General features: G+C 40.0%; 1 protein-coding gene across 1 annotated transcript in view; it reads left to right on the top strand.

Annotated features, from left to right (window-relative positions):
- Positions 1 to 21,895, top strand: part of TMEFF1 (transmembrane protein with EGF-like and two follistatin-like domains 1) — a 93,463-nt gene that overhangs the window by 21,876 nt on the left and 49,692 nt on the right. The window contains exon 5 of the mRNA XM_014938439.1: positions 21,555 to 21,664. Coding sequence (XP_014793925.1) covers positions 21,555 to 21,664 — 110 coding nt within the window. The remainder of the gene's footprint in view (positions 1 to 21,554; positions 21,665 to 21,895) is intronic.

Raw genomic sequence — 21,895 nt, forward strand, 5'->3', positions numbered from 1 at the left:
TACAGTTGCAATAGTAACTTAAATTGAAAAATTATGCTGGGAAAGTATCTTCCATTGCTTATGGGAAGTGGTTTAGTTTCAATCATTTGCAACGTAGTACTGGTGATACTTTTTGATGGATCTTTTTATATGGAAGCTTTTCTGTGTAGTGCCTCAAATACTGAAATTTAGTACAAGCATTTGTAATCTTAAGGACTCTAAGCTTCAGACCTCTTGTCTGAATTTCAGGAAAACATTGTCTGGGCCACATTTGCCACTTACTGTTACCTTTCAGCTTTGCATATAGTAGCTGCCTGCTTCTTCTTCAATCCTTCCCATCAATTTTATTCCATATAAAGTCCCTGGATAGCGTATTCAGCTTTGACTGTACCATATGGCCCACATGTATCACAGATGGCATGGAGATATGTCCTTAACAGTGAAGGTGGTGAACACTGAGGGAACCCGGAACGCTAGAAGAAAGTGCGGCTGAATTCCTTCTTTCCCAGTTGGAAGGGGAGACAAGCCTTATTTACTATTTCCTCTATTATTATGATGCTGGAAGAATACTTTGATCATACTATCTTTATCTGTGGGTAAAGGGAAGACTTCACTTTATCATTCTTGCCAACCAGACTCCATTTTAGAGAGGTAAAATATAGAGGAAACTTGACTTGAATATATAAATGCACAGATATTTCCTGAAATACCCCTCCCCCTACTTCTGAAGAGCATCCCCTCTCGGAACAGACTAAAATCAAACTTTAGTATTATTCTAAAAGCTATTCAGATGCGTGCATCATAGGACTGGTAATTCTGCCTTCATGCAAAAGTTGAACACTTAAAACTGGGAGCAGCACGTCTCAGTTTTCTTGTGAAATATAACAACAGAGTTGAGAAAAGCTCTCCAATGCTCAGGGCACCTGTAGGTCTGACTCAGGTAAGCCGTGGCTGCTGTGAAGTAGGAGAATCCATGGCTGCGGCTTCAGCTGTCTGAGAATTTGTCTCTCCCTCTTCCCCTTTGAGTCCTTCTCTGTTTTCATTGCCCCTCTAGAGAAGAGGCATGATGACTGCTCTGTGCCAGATTCAGGAGGTCATGTTTATGTGCCACAGTCAGCGTAGCAAGGGAAAATCTGTCTGCCTGCCTTTTGTAATACCCTGTCAATGTAAGACAGTGTACTAGACCGAGATTAGCAGAAGACTGCAAAGGTCTGCCCTGTTGCTATAGCATGTAGTGAGGATCTCAGCCTGAGTTGGGGAAACCACGGGAGGTGAAGAACCAGGGAGGGTTGTGTCAGGGCTGGGAAGGTGTAGGAAGATAAGGGAGTAGAACGTTTGCCTGACAGGAGTGTTGATCAGATGCATCTGACTGAAATGGTCAATATCTTAAGTAAAACACTTGTCAATCCAAGCCATTAGACTGGGGATTTGCACAGTAAAAGAAGAAGTGTGGTAGTGCCTTGAATGTTGTGCTCCTCCAGGACCCAATTAACCATCCGAGTTCCTCTTGGGAGGCAGCCAAAATGCTGCCAAAATTATGCCAGATGGAGACCACAAAGAAATATGGGTTATAACCCTAGAGGTGACTTTTCCCCTTTAATTTCCATGCTGAGAAAATGCTTTTCTCAAGAGCTGAGCTGAGGGATGGTGGTGGATGTGGCTAGGAGCTAGAAGTACATTTAGTAGAACAAGAATAGAAATAGCTATTGGGGGTTTCTCTTTATCTCAGGAGGAAGCTAAACAGCAGTTTTAGAGAATGTGAGACTCTTAGTGGACAGAAACACAAATTGTATAGGATAATTTAGAAGATTGTGCTTTTAAATTTAGTTTGCGACACAAGACTCTTAAGACTTTTCTGTAGTTTTCTGAAAGTTTCTCCTCTTTCTTATTCAAGGATACTGGATAATAATGTTATTATCTACATGGTGATTTTCACCCAAATGTCTGTAATTGCTTTGCAGCTGTAAACATCAGGAGTTTCATTGTACAGCAGCTGCAGGAAAACGTGCTGAAGTTTGTTACGTATTTAGGAATATCTTTGAAAAGGAAAAAAATCTGTGTTTGGACTCCATTTTTGCTACAGAAGAACCAGATTCAGTATTTTTCATCTTCCTTTTGTCATCTCTGAACTTTTTTCCGTTCTACTATGTCCTTTTTGTGATAATGGACTAGACGGCACACATTATTAAAAAGGCAGGGTACACTCTAGATTATATGGTGGCATAATAATGTTCTCTGGTTTATTCTTTGTTCTCTTCCTAATAATTCATAACATTCAATTTGCTTTTTTTTTAATCACTGTTAAGAATGGACCTGACATTTTTGTGAAACTGTCTATTATATTGCCAGCATTTTTGTTCTTAAATGTTAATAATAATCTCAGGACCAATTGCTAATATATGTGTATACGAAGTTGGATTTTTCTCCATATGCCTTATTTTATAATTCAATATCTATATTGAATTACATCAGCCATTTTATAAGGCAGTCACTCAGTCTTGTAAGGTTTCTGCAACATTTCCATTAGCCCTCTTTTTTTATCACCCTGTGTAACCTGATACTACTAGAAGGTCTTCTCATCTCACTGTTCATATCCTTTTCCGATCATTTATGAGCAGACTGAAGAACAGGGCTGAACACAGACCCCTCTTGGGCTCCACTGGGCACATCCCTCTGATCTGAAAGATGATTATCTGTGCCCTAATGTTTCTTTTGGGTTAGTTACCCGTTCTGTATGTGATCAGTCCTTTGGTGCATTAGCTTATTTAGAGTTTTTCATTAAGAATTTTATCAAATGCACTTGTAGGCATCTGAGGATCTCTCTCGTCCACCTGCCTCTTTATTCCTTCAAAGGACTCCAGCAGGTTTCTAAGTCACAGATCCAGTCACGCTGGCTTTTCCATGGCATACCATATTTATTTTGTGGGGTTTTTTTCTGCTATAATTTTGTTCTTCTGACTGCTTTTCTGCTGATTTGCCTGGGAACACGTAACAGGAACCCTTCACAAATGAAGAAACAAAGTTTACCAGTCATTGAGTGCCAAGCTGTTCTGTATGACAGGGGAACCTGAACCTCTCCCCATCTTCACAGTAAACACTGAGGCAAAGAAGATGTTTAGTTCTAGTTGCATTTTATCTTTTCTAAAGGCTCTTTCTTGCTCTTTGGGTATGGACTGTCAGCCATTGTATTTGTGGGCAGTGCCTTCCACATGACCGTGGTCCTTCCATGCTACTGCAGTTGTAGCTATATTAAATAATGTTTAAAAAAATCTTAATGCTGTACTTTGTGGTTTCCCCATTGCTTCTGTCATATACAGTGTTCTGGGTCATGTACAACCTACAGGAGGGATCCGTGATCAACAGATTTTGGATCCAAAATAATCTGAAATATAGCAACCAGGTATAAAACCAATATTCATTTCCATTTTCCAGGGGATTTTCGGAGAGTTAAATCATCTGGCTTTTACAGGGCAGAAGCACTTATGACAGCTTCCATAGACATGAACCCCTGGTTATTTAGACTGCAGGGCTGGTTAGAGAGTACCAAGAGACTCTTTTGTGTCCTGTGCTCACATTTCCTTCTTAAGCACTTGAGGCATGTCAGGGGCTCTCACTCCAATGCAGAAGCTGGAAACTTTGTAGTAAGTGCAAATCCTACTCATGTATCAGAAAAAATGCAGTGTTTCATTTTTGTCATAGGAAGTATTGATAGCTATGGAGTAGAAAGCTATTGCAAAAAGATGCTAACATAATATATTAATAAAGTATTTTAAATATCAATAATAAAATAAAAAATATGTAGTACTGAGCAAGCATTATTCAAAGAATCCTCTTAATATGCCATCAAAAAAAGTCAGAGCACAAGACTTTTAAGATCCTTCAAGAGAAATTTGAAATATCAGACACAGGAAGCACAAATGCCATAATGATGAGGAAGGGGTGTAAGAAGTACAACATCCAGGCATTCTGAAAGAGAGAAAACACGCCCATGATGAATGAGACAATGTTTTCGTATCTGAGTTTTGTACTATATTGTATGGCTCTCTGCTTTCAGAGACCATTAAAGAGTTAGATCTCAAATGAAGATACTGGGAAGAGGAAGGAAAATGCTATATTTATTTTTAATAACTTATTTAAAGAATTTTTTGAACCATATATAATAGGTGAGAAGAAGGGCTCAAGAGGCAGAATCAGAGAATGTCACCATTTTGCTGTTCAGATAAAGTAATATGTGCTGGACCTAGGCAAGAAAAAAGTTTTCATTTCTATAATACAAACAAATCTTATCAATGCCAGCATAATTTTTACTCGCTTATGTAGAAAATATAAGATGCTGTCTTTGTAGTCACTCTTTCCGAAGACAGATCTATTGACTCATCTTTGCTTATAAGTTTAAGGTTACATGAAGTAGCTTTGTGTTGCATAATTGCATTTTCATGTGATTGCATTTTTGCTTCAAATGTGTTACTGCCTTTACCTTTGTTTACAATGAGAATTGCCCCCCAGCTGGTTTAAAATTGTAGGTAGCTATTATAAAAAGAGCCTACAATAGCCTACATCATCTATTTTTATACAGCTTCATATTTATTTCCTTCAAAATTGTTATGTTTACTTTTTACACATCCTGAATGAGCATGGTGCTTTTTGCAATACCCACCCTTATCCAGGTTCTTCTCCAAAGGGTTGGCTGCCCATGTGTTCCAACCTAAATATAAGTTCCATGTTGAAAGCTCACCCTAAGTTAACATGAAAATTTGAAAAGGAGATGACAAGTCTAGGATAAAAATGATAATGGGTAAGCAAAGAAAGAATAAAATTGGGATTTCTCACTGATAAGATGGAATAAAATTTCCCCACCCACCCTGGTAGATTTTAAATTGTTCATGAGTTCTACATGATGTTTCTCAAAGATGAACTTTTCAGGCCATTTTTTTATATCTTGCATTTTAATGCTAGCATTGGTTTACAGATCTTTTCAGTCATCTTAATTATTCAAGACCATACCTCCATTGTCGATGAAAATGTGACTTTGTCAAAGGACTTTTTTCTGCATATGCAGAATGGGAAAGATGCACATGGCCTTACCGTAGAATTGGAAATAGAGAGAGGAGTGAGCTGTGAAGCTGATCACGAAGTCTTCCAGCTGCATTATTTTAAAGGTCCTTCCCATCAACTGAAGAATGCTGTCCAGCTGAGCAATGCAGGGTGACTGAGGTTAATATTCCACAGCGAGAAGGAAAAAATGAATAGGATAAGGAAAAAAGTACATTTATTTGGATCTCTCCAGGGCTTCATGCTTTCTGAGCTAGTTAGAAGTGGTAAAGTTCAGTGCAGTGTTCCCTCTCCCCTGTGTGCTGAAGGAGTGATCTCAGGGCAGCTTCGGTTCATGTGCTCAGCAGAGGAGCTGCTTATTGTTCTCAGTACAAAGCTGTGGCTTGGGCATGTACAGTGAGACAACCTCCGAAATCTGCAGTGGGGTTTTACATAAGCGCATCAATAAGTGTCATATGATGGCATTCAGCACAAAGCGTTTGGTTTTCCCACTAATGTGTTGGTTAATGGCTGTTTCAAAATTCTGCATGAACTGGGAGGAAAGGCATGAACTTCTAAATGCATGAAAAATTGTAAAATTGCATGGCACCAGCCAAAGATGTTATAAAAGACTCATGCTGTTCTAAACAGCAACTGCTTCTAGCCCACTCTTTTTTCCCCAAACCTTCTAAAAGCACCCAGCTGTGAGCCCTTTTAATGAAAGTCTAAAGTCTAGATTTGAAATAAAGATGTTAAATTTATGTTTTGAAATCAATTTTGAAAAGATTACATGGCCAGTAAGCAATGCTGAAAACTCTTATTATGTGGGGCAGCTAAGTGTAGCTACTGAACCCCTCCCAAGAGTTTTTATTTATTGTTAATGCCTGCCGTCCTTTTTCTGACTCTTTCCACTGCTCTTTATTATCTATTCTTTTTTGCATTTTGATCTATCTGAATTATTATTTACCTTGCTGTTGAAATTTGGGTTTATCTGTTTAAAAGTCCTGCAGACATCTTAGGTGTTATAGAGTACATATTAATAGTGGTTGTGAAGCCCTACAGTGGCGCAATAGCAGATCTATCTAGTGTTTGATATCTTATTGTTTCAGACAACCTCACGTAAACAGAATGTTTTTCCACAGTCACCAAATCACTGAGAGAATAGCCCCAAATCAGTTTTTGTGGGAAACCTGCACATGGTGCCAAAAATTTAGCAGGAGTAGAAAGCTGATAAAGTGACTGCATAATTATCCATCAGTATCAGGTATGATATGTTTATAAAAGCCATGTATTAAAAATAAGACTTGGCCAAATTTTCTTGGCACATCTCTGTAGTAATCCTAAAAAGGTCACTGTTGTGGAAATGTGACTTCTCTGCCCCTAAACGATCTGGTCTATTTATAACAGTTTTTGTGATTTTTTCAATATTCTAAAGGTATGTCAGCTACATCTTGAGATTGCAAAGAACATTCTGGAAAAAAAGTATTCACTGCAAACAGCTTTGTTCTGTGCAAAAGGGGCCCAGGTAGGGTGCTGACTTGGTGCTTGGGATTTAAACACCTTTAGAGTGTCTCTGGTGCCATTTCAGATTGTAGAAGGGAGCTCCTTCAGCCTGTTCATGGGGTCCTGTGAGCCCGTTGGCTTTAAAGATGTGCATTTAATGGACCCGGAGGCCCCAGGCATTTTTCATAGAGCATTGTGCAGGCAGAAGCAGAGACTTGGAAAGAAAGAGGCGGCTCATGGGCAGTGTGAATTTCCTGCAGAAAGCCTGCATCTTGGAATTGTCTGCAGGTCTTTTATCTGCTGTGAGAATCTGTGAAAGTTCTTCTTTAATTTTTTTTCTTCATATTCACAAGTGCAGCTGACCTTTGAAGAAGCTACCGAGTTAATACATGGCTCTAGATGTATTCAGAAACTTTATTCTTCCCCCTACTTAGTATAGCAAAAATAGAAACAAAGTGATCATTTGAATAACTCAGGTAGAATTATAATGATATATACAATTAAAATTAAGTATTAGTATATACACTTAACTAGAATAATTCTCCACTGTTGATTAAATGAACTACTGCGGTGTACATTTTAGTGGCAGGACTTGCCATATTCATCTGTGTTCCTGTGCATAGTGTGTTTTCCCATCCATGAATGTATGCTATGATATACCAGGTCCACTTTTATACTTTTCTATCATTCTTACAGGCTGTAATGTGGAATTGTATAAAAGCAATACAGTCAATATTCATGCAACCCTTAATAAAAAGTTTCCAGTTACATACTTATTGAGAATTGCAAAACATTCTTATATGAGGGATAAATATTATTTCCTATCTGAATAGAGTCCTCCTCCCATTTTTTTTCCATACATCTTTAAAAACTGTTAAACTGTTAACCTTAATGTTTAAAGTTACACCAGCTGTAACTGTTGATTGAAGAGCTAGTTAAGATGAAGGTGATAAAAATGTTAGGTTCTTCTTGTTGAACTTTGCCTATTTTGAGTAACAGGTAAGTAAACTGAAGCAGATTTTGTTGCAGGGAGTATCCCAAAGTAAATGGAAGTTTTTGCAAAGTACTACCCTGCTTTGTCATACACTGAGTGATAGCAGAGTACAATGCAATTTAAGAATGAATTCCTGATTCCCTTCCGTATTTAAGACATGCCAGTGCTTATCAGTTGCTAATAAGAAATAGTTGGAAAGCATATTGCATCCATTGCACACCATGTCATGCATTTCAGTACCAGGAAAATTACAAGGCTGAGGGAGGAGCCTGGGTATGAAAACCCTTTTTTCCCACCTATAACAGATGGTCAGATTTCTAATTTAAAATTTTCTTGGAGTTTTGGCATGCTGCCATCTGTCCCCACAGCTGCAATGGTGCAATAATTCTGTCACCTCTGTTAGAAAATATTTCTTGAGAGTAAATTTAATGCCTAGCGAAGTGTTGAATTTACAGCTGCTGGGAGCAGAATATAATACGTAAGAGTTGGCCATGAGGCCCTGCTGATTTCCCTCACCTGGTTACAAGTAAGGTTGTGTTTTTATGAAACTGTTGTGAACAGCATTAGGGCGTTGCAGGGAAGATGTTTCCAGTTATTTGTTTTCACAGACCCTTCAGTAATCCTGTGTACAAAGAATCAATCAGCAGCATCAGTGGAGATCTTGCACAAAGAGCTTGACTGAGATTATGAAAAGCATTCATACTCATAATTGCAAGAAGATTGTTTTTTGTAAGTTTTTTCTTTGTCTCAGCTCTGTCAGTGTCCATTAACATCAAAAATACTAGTGCAGATAGGCAGTTGTCATGTTAAATACCACAGTGCTTAGGTGTTCAATTGGAGATGGTGGCCCACCTCTGCAGAGCTGCCAAAATAGTTTTCAGAAGTAGCACTGAAGGGGGCTTGTGGCATGGGAAATACTTTACCAATTTTCTCTGACAAAGGCAAGTCAGATTCTTCCAGAGAGAAGATGGGTATCAGCCACTAACTTGAATTAGATTTGAAGTTCAGTTCTGGGATGAAGATCTTCCTGTCCCATGACCACAATCTGAATCGTCAAGTTTGATCTGTAGTCTCTGTTTGCAACAGCGTGGAGGTTGTACATACATGAAATTTTCTTTCTTTCAGAAGTTCATGTGTAAGCTTGGCTGGGTCTTTGACTTTTGTACACTTAGGAAAACTTAGATTTATCACAAGTTTACTGTTTCTAGATCTTGTGAGGCTTTCAAAACCTTTGTTGCTCTCATCACCTTCAGATGGCACGTGATTTACTGTCATTTTTGGAAAATGTCAGTTGGATACTCTGGAACCAGCAGGTTTTTCCCTAGGCCCAGTCAGCCTTCAGCGGCGCTCATAGGTAAAGTTTGCAGAAGTGGTTTCTCTTACAGTTTATCCAAGGAATGGATCAGTTCCTGGAAAACTCAGGTGACTGGAAAGAGAGAGGGATGGAGATGAGGTGTCTCTGTTAGAAAACCAGTGCTGGGTGCAGAAGGACAAATGACTGCTCTGTCAGAGGAAACCGCACGGGCGAGAGCTGCTTGACAGTGGGAGAAATTGCAGAGCAGAGATCCTTTTCCTCACATCCTCAAAAAGACAGTGTTCTTTCTGAAAAATGGTATCTATGTTTGATTCGAGCTCAACTTATCCTCCTTTTATTTGTCTTCTTTTCCCCCTCTGTCTCACCCTCTGTCACAAAACACACCCCAAAAGTGTGTTCAGGCTCCTCCATCTTCCCATGTGTTGCTGCTCAAGAGTGAACCCCGTAGAAAATGTTGTTTCTGAATAAACAACAGTTTTTCCCAGCGGGGCTATGAGACATGTACCTGGGTTTGCGTGGCGCTGTCTGCATGAAGACAAATCACAGTGGCACAGTTTGAATCCTGAGCAGCGATTATCAGCTATTTGAATAGAGCAAATGAGTCCTACAAGCTGCATTAATGCGTCAGTGTAGCTCTTTAGTTAGCTTTAGTAGCCGTAGCAAGTTAGGATTCATTTTTCTCTCACTTTTTAAATTGACCGACAGGTACTCTTTAAGTCTTTGTGCCTGCTCCGGTTTTGGTGATAATTATGATTTTCTAGGTGTAGTATTGAAGACCGTTCTATTAAAGGGAAGGTGAAGAGACTGAGGAAAGATAACCTTGTAGCAGAACAATAGGACAGGGACAAGCTCTGTTGTGGCATTCTGCCTTGGCCTTGTGTTGCGGCCTTGTGTTGCAGCCTTGGACAAATCATTTTATCTATCTATGCTTTTCCTCCTCATCCAGTGAAATGGCCATGATAATATCTAATTTTTATCACACTTTGTGTGATTTGTCTGCTTATGCTGTAAGTCATGGACTGGCTCTTATCCATGTCTTTCAGAAGGGGGATCTGATCTTCACTGCAGCCTCTAGGTATGACGATATTTCACATAGCTGTTAATGATAAGGTCTGGAAGTGATGAGTAATGTTTAAAATTTAAGCTATTTAGAGGCCGCAGTTTAGATTTCTGCTATCAAATCATCTTGCAGACAGAAGCATTTTCCCCTTAGATAGTGAATAATTAAGAGTAGATTAATACACTATCTGACAAATTTTTGTCAGATATTTTGTGCTACTTTTAAGGGAAGGTTTCAAATATGAGGAATAAATAAAGCCTTAAAATCCTTCTCCACACCCTAATTCTACACGTTTGTCTCCAATAGATGGAAGGCCTAGTCAAGTTAATTATTAGCATAAAAATCAGGTCCTCAAAAAATTGCTTGTGTCCTTGATCCTCCAAGCACTTAAAGGTGTTCTTAATCTTATACATGATCAGTTCCACTTAGTTCATTTAGGTTGCACAGATGCCCAAGGTTAAGTCTCTGCCCAGGCGCTTATGGGATTGGAGCCTCAGATTATATTTGCCAAATGTCAAAACATCTTTTCAAACAGAGTTGTTTCTCATCAAAAATCATGTTGTAGCAATTAGTATTTTTCTAGAAATTCACCAAACGCCACCTGTTTTTCTCAGTTTTATAGCTGAGAACTGAAAAGACTTTGGCATCCAGATACTTTGCTTCTTCTTCTGTCCTTTTAAGTCTGAAGGAAGAATGCTGGGATAATGGGAAGATAGAAAGAGAGGAGAGTAGCATTGGAGTCAGTACTGAACACTGAAAATATTGAGTTTGAAATGTATGTATATGTATTTATTTCACATTTTTAAAAATATTTTTAATTTTTCCAGTGAAAATGATTGCCATTTTTGGCAATCATTTATATACATTTGTGTAATAGGCAGAATATGTATAATAATTTGAGTTGTGCTGTATGATCTACTTCAGTACCGTATTTGTTTATCCCCAAATGTCCATTGGTTTCCTCCAGTGTTTTCCATTATCTTTGGGAGATTTCATATTTAAAAAAAAAAATTAAATTAAATTTAAAGCTTTCGAAATGAGTCAAAAGAAAATGGCTCCCAGAAGGACAATGCATCCCTAAGTGTATTAGTTGACAACCTGGGAGGCTGTTCCACAGCTGTGAACACAGATGCCCGTGGAGCTCTGATGGATCAAGACACAGCTGCTATTTAAACTTCTCTCTGACACTGAAACCACAAGTAGAATAAGGGAAAGGAAAGGTGGTAAGGTTAATGTAGCATTTATAGTTGGCTTTGATTTCCCAGTTTCCCCAGCATGTCTTTACTTTAAAGTAAAAAACCAGAAAAACCCTTAGTAACTTCCATAACTTTCCTTAGAGGAAAGTGTAAATCCATGTACAGAGCCCAAGTCTCTCTTCACATTAGGACATCCAGACCGCTGAAGTCAACCGTATGTTGACATGACCCTGAGAGCAAAGCAAATGTATGGGCTTTGTGCTAAATGGGCACGCTTCTGATGTGCTCAAGCTTCCTCTGACTTCAGCTCTTGTTTCAACAACAGCAAAAAGCCTTATGATCAGGCCTTTTTATTGCTTCCCTTACTGTTGCTCACAGAGGCAAAGGCTCCTTTTCCTGACAGCGGCACAGAGCTCTGAAGGCAGTGATCAGGGAGGGGAGATGACTGAAACGGTTATGGAAAGGCTATGTCTTCTTTGCATCAAAGTGCTGTTCATGCTAGGGCCTGTTTCTTCCGCTACAGAAGAGATTGAAGTGAGGAGCAGACAACAGAAGGAGCTGGGCTTTTAGCTCCATGGGTAGGCAGATCCATTAGCCATCCATCCCCCAACTGTAAATAAATACTGTCATTCTGGAGGCTCAACAAGGCATGACACCTCTATTCCAGCTCTTAATCTGGCAGACTGGTCCCTAGGCTACAGCAATGTCTTCAATTTTTGTACCAGAAATGGGATCAGAATTTGGCCAATGATATTTTGCAATTTAGATTACCTGCAGACCAAAGAAGAAATTCCCCATAATGTTTATGGAAGCTAATTAGTTGCTTCGGTGTTGGTTTTTACCACCGTTTTACTTTTCTTTGGCCTTGAGGTTCTTCAGGACTATAAATGAGAACTCTGTTGGAGTGTTTGAACAGCTTGTCGTTCCTCTACAGGCTTAGGGAAATAGCTATCAGATTTACTTTATGAACAGGACCCAAGAGTTCACCTTGGTTTGTAATTGGCATAGAAAGATTTCTTCAGGAAAAGGATTCATTAACCAAAGCTATAGCTCCCTGGGGAGCAGTATGCTTACCTGCTTAGTTCTTACAAGGGCAGTGGTGCTAGAAATCAAGTGAAACTCCCCAATCTGGAGGCTGGGGGAGAAGAGAGATATAACATACTCTTAGCAAGTCACTTGGAATTGTTTTGGATATTTGACCATATGCTCTGCAGACTGAGAGACAGAGCAAGTAGGCATTAAGGGAACAGGGACAAATAATATTTTCGTACTGACTCTAATTCCATGCGTTGCACAACTATCAGGAATTAATGGTATAATTTATGCAAGTGAAAAATTGCATAGGAATCCCACTAGTTGAAAAGGGCTCGCAAAGTGTAAGAGCAAAATTTTTGAAGTTATCCTACCAGAATGCATCTATTTGTACAAGAATTAGCATTCAGCAGCATGAGTTATCCAGTATCCTAAAAAGTCCATGTGTTTAGAAGTGTTTACATAATCCAAGTCTACATTTCCAAGTCTCAATCTGCAAGGACCGTAACAATGCCATGAGTGGAAAACAGTCAACAGCCACTGACTTGCATGTGTTTCTGAGAAGAACCACATTGCATGTGTTTGTGATTTTGTCACACGAGCCTTGTCCTGATGTACATTCCCTCAACTCCTCCAATTAGCATGACTGCGGGCCCCTCTGCTCCAAGCAGCCACTGATTTTTCATGAACTTGTAGGAAGCTCATTGTCCCAGGCCTCTACTGCCGTTAGATTTGGATGGAATTGCCCAGTGAGGGCAAAAGTTACTGGAAGAAACCAACAGAGACACGTGGAGACTTGCTGCTCTTGCACAGCCTTGGTTTCCTTCGAAACTAAAGATTGATAACGTGTTGTAATTAATGTTGCTGCAAGTATGCTATATGAGCATGTTTCTTTTCTAATATTATATTTTAATTTTATGTAAAAATGTGCAATGTCATGCTAACTTCTTTATAATAGCCTTGTATAATCACATTCAATAATTTTTTAGTTGTAAGTCTAAAAGATTCTGCTTTTTCAGCAAGTTTAGAAGTCAGTGTCCTGGATAGCTGCTAGCAGAATTACACCCCAGACCCACGTCCTGGAGTCTATATTGCTGTACCCCCAAACCGTGATACAAAAGTGTTTATGACAGAAAAGTTCTCACTGCATCTTTCCCTGTCACCAACCAGTTGCACAGCTAGTCGATTTGTACCAATTGCTGAAATATTCTCCTACATACATACATTATTTCTGAAATATTGTCAAAACTTTTAATATAACAAAAAAGTACCTCAACTTTCTCCACAAATACTGGTTTTTTTGCATGATGGAAACAGAAATGCACCATGGGCTGAATCCAATATTTTGACAGAACTGTCACCCAAACGCTTATCACTATGACACTTTCTTTGCTTTTTTTCACACCGAATAGAGTTAGTCTGAGGCATACTGGTAATAAGAATAATTGCAGTGTGGGAGACTCTCAGGTTCAAAGTCAATCTTGTTACCTTGCTGTGTGAGGGCTAGCTGTTAAAACTTGCTGTGGTTTCCTATTGTGCGAGAATACTAATTACTTTAGCAGCACGTATGCATTCTGTTTTTCTCTGCTTTAAAAGGAGATTATAGTGACTAGAAATGTAAAAGTGTAATCATCCTAGGTAAATTGGACGGCATTTAAGCAATCAAATGTTAATGCAGTCCTGTAAAAGTAGCTTTAGGGAAATATTTCAAGCTTTATTCACTCAGATAGCATTCTCAAGAGCCAAAGTACAGCTTTTTTCTGCACAATTGAGTCTTAAATATTGCATCAAGACACAACAAAACAGGTTTTACTAGTCCTATAATACTGCGTAAGATTGTTTTGGAAACAGATTTGCCATCAGCCACCCAAGGCATCTATTAATTGACCAAATAATAATAATAAAAAAAGCCTGGGAGTATCTTAATTCCATTAGACAACAGTTGTCTATGTTTTTTTAGGGTAAGTGCATTTTAACAATTTTGTTGGTTTGTTGTTTTTTTTTTTTAATAAAACCTCTAGGTTGTTCCAGTGAATTGTTTTCTTCTAATGCAGGCATGAACGAAAACGATACTACATCATAGAAAAGGCACCTAAATCAGTTTTAGTTGTTTCAGTTATTTAAAACTTACATTTGTGTTAGATTGTCTTGTGCTACATATTTTAATTTTCCTCTTTTTGTTCTCTGATTTCTTTTAAACAGCTTTTTTCATCATTCTTATCTTTCCAGTATCCACGCTCTCCACCTTCTTAATTTCTTGTAAATTGTTTCTTGCTAAAAAGTCACCTTAAATCAGTGACAACAGCCATCTTCAAAGGGGATGTGCAGTGTCTGAATAGCATCCTGTGTATCCCTGAATCTTTTCCCAGTAGAGTTTGTCTTATTTTCTGTTTTCTTTTCTGAAAAACACTTTTTCCTATGAACAGCATAGTATGATCCATTCTGTCTTGCTTTGACTTTTCTGACATGAGCAAGTATTATCTATTTAGACAAGTAATTACTAACTTTGGGGGATTTTCTGCTCTTTTTCCTCCCTTATAACCTCAGACAGTTTCTGAGAAGATTCAACAGACATAAACTCTACAATGCAAATTATCATGATTTTCATTATCTGCAACTGCTGAAACAAACGGGGACAGTAAAAAGATATGGATAACTTAATTATTAGTTACCAAAAAAATGCCATTTTCAGATCTTGTCAAAGATACATGCTTGTTTTGGAAGGTCATAATTCTGAAGGCACCATGTTTTAGTAATACTTTGTGCTGTAACTGATGAAGCGAGAAACAACACTTGCTCCTTTGATTGCAGCGCTAAAGCCAGGGGTCCTCCTCAGCCAAGGGACAGGCAGCAGTGGCTGCTCACCCGCTATCTGCTTGGATGAGCCACGTTTCAGTGAAACACTTTATGAACGTGAGATGAAGAAAAAGCGGGAGTAAACACCAGGTGTTTTCTTCAAATGGCATTGGTGGCAGGTGACAAAGACATCGATACAAAGCCTGGGGGCTTCCTTTCCCTAGAACTGTTAGTGTACAGGTACACGTCTGAGCAGTACGTGCTGGCTTGTTCTAAAATAAATTGTCTTCACCATACAGGCACAAAGCAGGGGAACAACACTTCGCCTGCAGTATTTGGCTTGTGTTAGGTGAGTTTGGCTCCTAATTTTGCTTTTTGCTACAGAAACAGAGCATAGAAGTTGTGGTAAGAGATGTCAGGTTAGCACTGGGGAATGTGGCACACTGAAGCTGCTAGAAGATGAAAATACCATTCTGTATTCCTATCATTTGCTTCCCATTTCCTGCAAAGAGCTGAGGGGTGTGTGTGTGTCCATGTGCCAAAGTCCATGTACCTGTTTCACATTTCTACTGTGCAAACTGGAAGTCCAACATATGGTTTCACTATCTCGAAAGAAACCACAAAGTCTCCAGAAAAAGGGCTATTCTTAGCTAATCTCACTGTTGGGGTAGCGTTATGCCCGTGAGGGGAATGCTCCTTCTCTGCCAGTGCTTGGTCATTGCTTCTTCAGGGCCTCTGCAAATGGACATCCCCCACTACTTCAGAGACTTTTTCCCCCTAAAACTTCTTATTTCAACTTGCAAGCAGAAACATGCTGTTTCTTGAACGTTGCTCTGATGTTTTGAAGGGGGCAGAGAAAATATACTGGATGACCTGTAAAGAAAGATTGGTTAAGGAGAGAAACTGGTGTAGTAGGTATAGTAGGTATCAGTGGGGAGTTGAAGACCTGCAATAAAATAAATAGAAACAAGTTCTAGTGAACGTGGCTGTAACTTGCATTTATCCATGAGATTTATACCTAGTGACTGAAATGGGGAATAACTTATGCTGCCTCACTTCAAACACATATGCCAACACTTTGCCAGTGTCAGAACAAGTAGATCACATGTAGGGGCTCACAAAATTACACCTCCTGTCCTCAGCCCGTGTGTACAAGCTCTGTAAGAAACTGCATGACTTACTGCAGGAATGGCTGTACTGGGCAGACTTTGAAAAAGCAATGGAATGTGGCCGAGCTTGTAGATTAAGACACCTAAATGTAAGTGATTAGGTGTTGATGTGTACATGTGAGCTAAGTGTCTGAGCAAACGTCAAAGCCACTGTAGGTGATGGTAACCTAAAGTGATTTGAGCTAGTACCATCTGGGATGCTCCTGTATCTGTATGGGACTGGTAGGATCTAGAGGAAAGCTGTGCTGCTTCATTCTGAGCTGGCAGCTGAAGGTACTGCAGGGGGCATCCAAAATACCTTTTTTGCAGCAATTTAATTTACCTGTGATGTCACCCAAACTCACCTTCGTGGTTCAGACGGACAGGCTGTGCTTGGGAACACCTACGGCATAGGACTTCCTTGAGTGTCATCTTTGTTGTGGAGCAAAGGGTGTGCCTGGCTGATGAAGTTCTATTCAAGAGTTTGATTTAAGACATGGTTATTAATATCCATGTCCCATGAGCAGCTCAGCTTTATAATCCTTAAGGAAAAGGTTTTCTTTTTTTTTTCTTGTTTTGTCTTTTTTTTTCCCCATTAAGTTCTCCAGTCATTCCTAAATAATTTGCCAAAACCAGAAAAATCACTAGCCAGAGAAGTCAATCCGGAGTCATAAGACAGACTTCCAAAATCGAGTAGGATATAGGTTTTCTTCTCATCATATTTTTACTCTGTTCTCTGAGAGTTTCTGAGAGCTCATCCAGTCATAATGCCACTATCTCCAGTATACTTTGTGGGCTCTAACATACCCTTACACAACATAATTTCTCCTCAGAGTCGTTTCCCAAGCCAGTGTTGACCCACTTCAGCCATTCTTACAATTTGGAGGGTTCTTTTAACCTGTAGAATAGCAGATCCTTTATGAACTTTCACGAATCTCTGTCTATGTGTTTCTGTTTATGACCTTCATTAGAGGTCATACATCCTAATTTAAAACTTGGCTTCACAAAGAACAAACTGTCTGGAGGACAGAAAAGCAGCAGTGAGGTGCCCCGCACTGCTTTGCTTTTCCCCCTTTGGTGAGAATGATGCAAGCTGCTCCCCATCTTATGTCAAACCCACAGGTCAAGAGGAAAAGGGGGTGAGGGGTCCCGGCACCTCCCCTGGTTGGGGTCTTACCCATAGGAAACAGAAAACAAGCAGGCAGAAGGGTTTTTCTCAGGCACAGCTGAAATAATGAGGAGGGCCAAAGCTATGCTGCTACTAAACCCACCTGCTCACTTTCATATGGAAAAGGTTTTTTTTTTTTGGTTCTTTATTCATCATTACTGTGTACTATCGCCAATCCCTGGAGAAACATGAGTTTTGAAAAAACAAATTGCTCACGAAGTTACCAGATTTGCCTATCTTAGATTTTATTTTATTCTTGAGGTATCCAAGTGGAAGCAACATGTTTCAACAAGCTTGATGTACTTAAACCTGCAAATTTGATTTCATCTTCAGGTTCAGCATTTTGACATGTGTAATTTAGCTTATAATGAGAGGTTCAAGCCCCAGAGCAATGCATTTTGAGGTCACAGGCAAATTGCAATCTCCAGCTACTTGTGTTGAGCTGTACTTCAAATTCTCTGAAAGGAGTCAAAATGAAGAAGGCTTTCCTCATTTTTATTGATGTATCAAGTTATCACAAGGTGAATTCATTTCAAAAGAAGAAAAAAAACCCCAAAAGACCTTGATGTGGGTCTTCGCAGCCAAATTCCTGCATGCTGCTCTGTGCTGGTCAGCCCTCACACCACCAGGAAGTGTATTGGCTGCACAGATACTAGCAAATCATTTTTAATACCTCATTTTAGGTCTTTGGAGATTAATATTATCATAAATTTGGAAGCCTGATTTAATTGCGCTAATTATATTTTCTCCTGGGAGTTGATGGATTACTACTTACCATCTTCTCGCTGTACGTAATGAATCACACTGAGGCTTTCTCTTATTTATGATGGCTAAAAGTCTAGGAAATGAGTTGTGATAGGCATTAAAGAAACATGCAGGAAATTACCCTAAACCGTTTGCTACATGTTTGTACTCCTTTCATAGATCTGTTCTCACATATAATGATAATGACTTTGTTCTTCTGGAAATAATTGCAGAAACTCCATGTTAATTCTCTCTCTATGGGGAATCCACAGAAGAGAGAGCGTATTTCAGACATGCTAGATATCTGCAGTTCCTCTTCACATACCTCTACTAACATCCATCCTCATCTATTTGCTTTTGAACCAGACACCATAGATGTAGAAGTCATTATGGCCACCACACTCCTCCCTACTTATGATTCCATCAGATGTAATCATGCGCGTGTCAGAGGCTTGATTTCGCTGCTGCTGGAATTTGCCACTGAACGGAAGCAGGGATTAGCTGACATCCTGTCAGAATAAAGTTCATCTGTCACGTTCAAGTGCCAGTCACCAGGGTGTCTTGTCTTTCATATGGTTTTGGAAATCACGTTAGCTCCTGGTCTCTGAATGACCTTCCCTGCTTCATCTCATGCAAAAAAGCAGTTATCATTTATGTGGAGAGAAAAACAGTCCACTCTACAATTAACTAACCATTAAAACAATGTGCTTTCTGTCACCCTAATTCCTCCTGTGGATTTATTAAAAAAAATGAAATCTCAGTTTCTTAGCTGAGGGGGCCTCACAAGGGCTGATTCCCGACTCTCATCTTCACATCTCCTCTTACAGTTTTGCTCTGAAGTCTTTCCCTTTCTCACTAGCTTTTGGAGTCAGAGCAATAGCTAAGTTAGGAACAAGTACATCTCTGGTTTCAGCCTTGATACTGAACTGCTAGCTGGGGACAGTCTCTGACCCCCCCCAGGTTCCTCCCTACCCATGCAGAAAAGTGAGGTGCCTCGCCTTCCCCCCCATGGCAAAGAGGCTTCTTCCTGGGCAATCGTGTGCCTCTTCACGCTGGGTGACACAGACGTCAGGGCAAAGCATGTGTTACGTTGCTTGGGCAGCTGGACATCGTGTTGACCCTCAGGATTTCAAGCATGAGTTGCAGCTGCCATGGGGTTTCTTCTGCTGATGGGGGTACCGGGTGTGATGCTGTGAAGCACCAAGTCCAGCGAGCTCAGCTGAGAGCTGAGAAGGGGGGGGCCCACATCACTTTAATTTCCTGAGCCGATGAAAGCAGGATTTTGAAACCTGTTCATGCTGTGATTTGTCTATTTGGTTACTCTCTTTTATAAATTGCATTTTCTCAAATGCGGTATCACCTAAAGGTGGATCCTTCTTCCAGATATGACAATCGTTCCCCCTTAATTAATCTTGATAGTTTGTTCATCTTCGTGGAACAGATCTTCACGAGGAGAAGGAAAGGCACATTTCCTTCAGGAGCGAGTTATGAACACTCTAAATTGAAAAGCTGCGATGTTCTGTCACATTAACTCGGTCCCTACAATGCAGCAGTCGTGCTTGATAAATGGAGACATTAAGAATAACATTAGAGGACACGTGCATGGGGTTGTGATGGCAACCAGGATACCTTACTAGCCAGTGTTACATACATTGCCCTTCTCATTCATGCCTTCAGGAATGATCGATGTATAGGAAGAAAAAAAACCCAATATTGTTAAAATTTTTTGTCACAGTTGACAAAATGTACAGATTATAACTGGACCTCTGTTGAGCTATAATCCTGTACCTTTAGTGCTATGAAAAAATGTGTAACTATGCTATATTAAACAGCAGTATATGACACATGGCATAACTTATTACACAACTTATTATATAATTATATATTTATTTATATAAAATATGTGTGTGTGTGTATAATGTTACATAAGCCCACTGGAGCAGTTTTCTGATGTGTCTGTCACTGACACACCAGAGTGTTGACACTGCTGTGAGCAGGAGGGTGACTGCCTATTTAAGCCTGCAAGTGGTAGTGAGCATTATTTTCTTCTGCTTTTCACCTACCTTTCCCCATTTCTGAATGGCTGGTATTCAGTGTTTTCTTCAAGCCGGTTATCTGGATAAGGCTTGCTTATTAAGAGTCACAGACGTTATTTTAAATCAGCCCACTGTCAGTGAAACTTTTTAGTGGGTCATATTGCTATAGTGTCCTGGAGGTTTCTTCTCCCAAGTGACAAGCGATAGGACAAGAGTAAATGGCCTCAAGTTGCCCAGGAGAGGTTTAGGATGGATATTAGGAAAAATTTCTTCACCAAAAGGGCAGTCAATCATTGGAACAGGCTGCTCAGAAAAGTGGTGGAATCACCATCCCTGGAGGTATTTAAAAGCCGTGTGGATGTGATGCTGAGGGATATGATTTAGTGGTGGTTCTGGAAGGGTTAGGCTAATGGTTGAACTCCATGGTTGGATTTGATGATCTTAAAGGTCCCTTCCAACCTAGACGATTCTATGATTCTATGATTCAATGATTCTATGACTCGAGCCAAAGCTTCAAATGGTATCTTTTGATACCAGTGCAGCCTTAAACAGTGGCAAGGGATTTTTCCAGAGCCCTTGCCTTGTGTTATTTTCACCTTTTCATTGCAAGCTACAGTAACAGCACCATTCCCTCACAGCCCGGTGAGGTCACATTTAGGCTAACACTGACCACTTCCATTACCCCACCGGTGCCTTCTTTTGCTCTCTCTACTATATATAGTTGAATATATATATTTATACTTATATACTTATTTCCAAAGGGTATATTTATTCTCCTTTAAAACTACCCTTGGATGGAATGGCCAAAAAAGTTGGAAGCCGTTTAAGCAACCTTTGTGCTGGTGCTAGGGCCTGTGCAGTTGATGCATACAGCCCCTTTACCTCCGCTGCCAGCTTACTGAGGCAGGAGCTGCATTTGTGCTCCATGTATTTATGCAGCAGCTAAGAGAGGGCTCTGGTTCATTACTCTGGCTCCTACAGTGCAAGCAAATTATAATGGTTTAATCACACTTTGGTTTATTTTTAGTCTGAAGGATAAGAGCTTGGGTAAGACAGAGACTGAAAAACTGGGCAGAGAAGTTCTGACGTTTTTGGTTTTTTTCTTCTTCGGGACCTTTGTATTGAGTAATGCAAAAAGAGTTAGCAGGTGAGAAACATGGGCTGTGGCTTGTCTAAAGGTCCTGACTTCTGCAAGATACAACTTCTGTGCCGGAGGGTCTTATACTGGGGCATCCCCAGCAGGGGCTACGTGGAAGGGAATTTGAGCAGTGCAGACATGTGCCTGCTCTGTGTCTGTTTGCATGATGAAGCGGCAGTTAGCCACAGCCTCTGTGCCAACCAGGCAAAGCTGCCTCTGGGGAGCAGGACCTGTCCCTGGGGAGCAGGATGGAGCTGACACGGGGCAGCCCAGGGAACGGCTCTGGCTTTTTCCTTTGATTTCCGTATGTGCATAAGGCAACAGGGGGACTCAGTGGATTTAAGGACAAGGTAGTCCCCAAAATTACTCATCTTACAACTTTTTTTCTGTCTCCTTTTTCTATTTTTTTCACAGAACTAAATGTGAGGGAATCCGACGTAAAAGTGTGTGATGAGTCGTCATGTAAATACGGAGGAGTGTGCAAGGAAGAGGGCGACGGCTTGAAATGTGCGTGTCAGTTCCAGGTATGGGCTGCTCACCTTCTTGTTTGCCGTGTCTGACCAATCTTTCAGGTGTATTGAAGTTTGTGTAGAATCACTGCTTTAAAAATTCCACTCATCAGCAGGCTTCTTTAAACCTAACCAAAGCTCCTCTTTTAATGGCTCTGGTTGGGACGGCACATGACTGAACTTCACCAGGGTGTGCTCGGGGAGCAAGTGGAGAGTGTAGCATCATGTTAGCTCCCCACGTGGTTT

This window comes from Calidris pugnax, unplaced genomic scaffold (assembly GCF_001431845.1).
Source record: "Calidris pugnax isolate Ruff unplaced genomic scaffold, ASM143184v1 scaffold13, whole genome shotgun sequence".
NCBI lineage: Eukaryota > Metazoa > Chordata > Aves > Charadriiformes > Scolopacidae > Calidris > Calidris pugnax.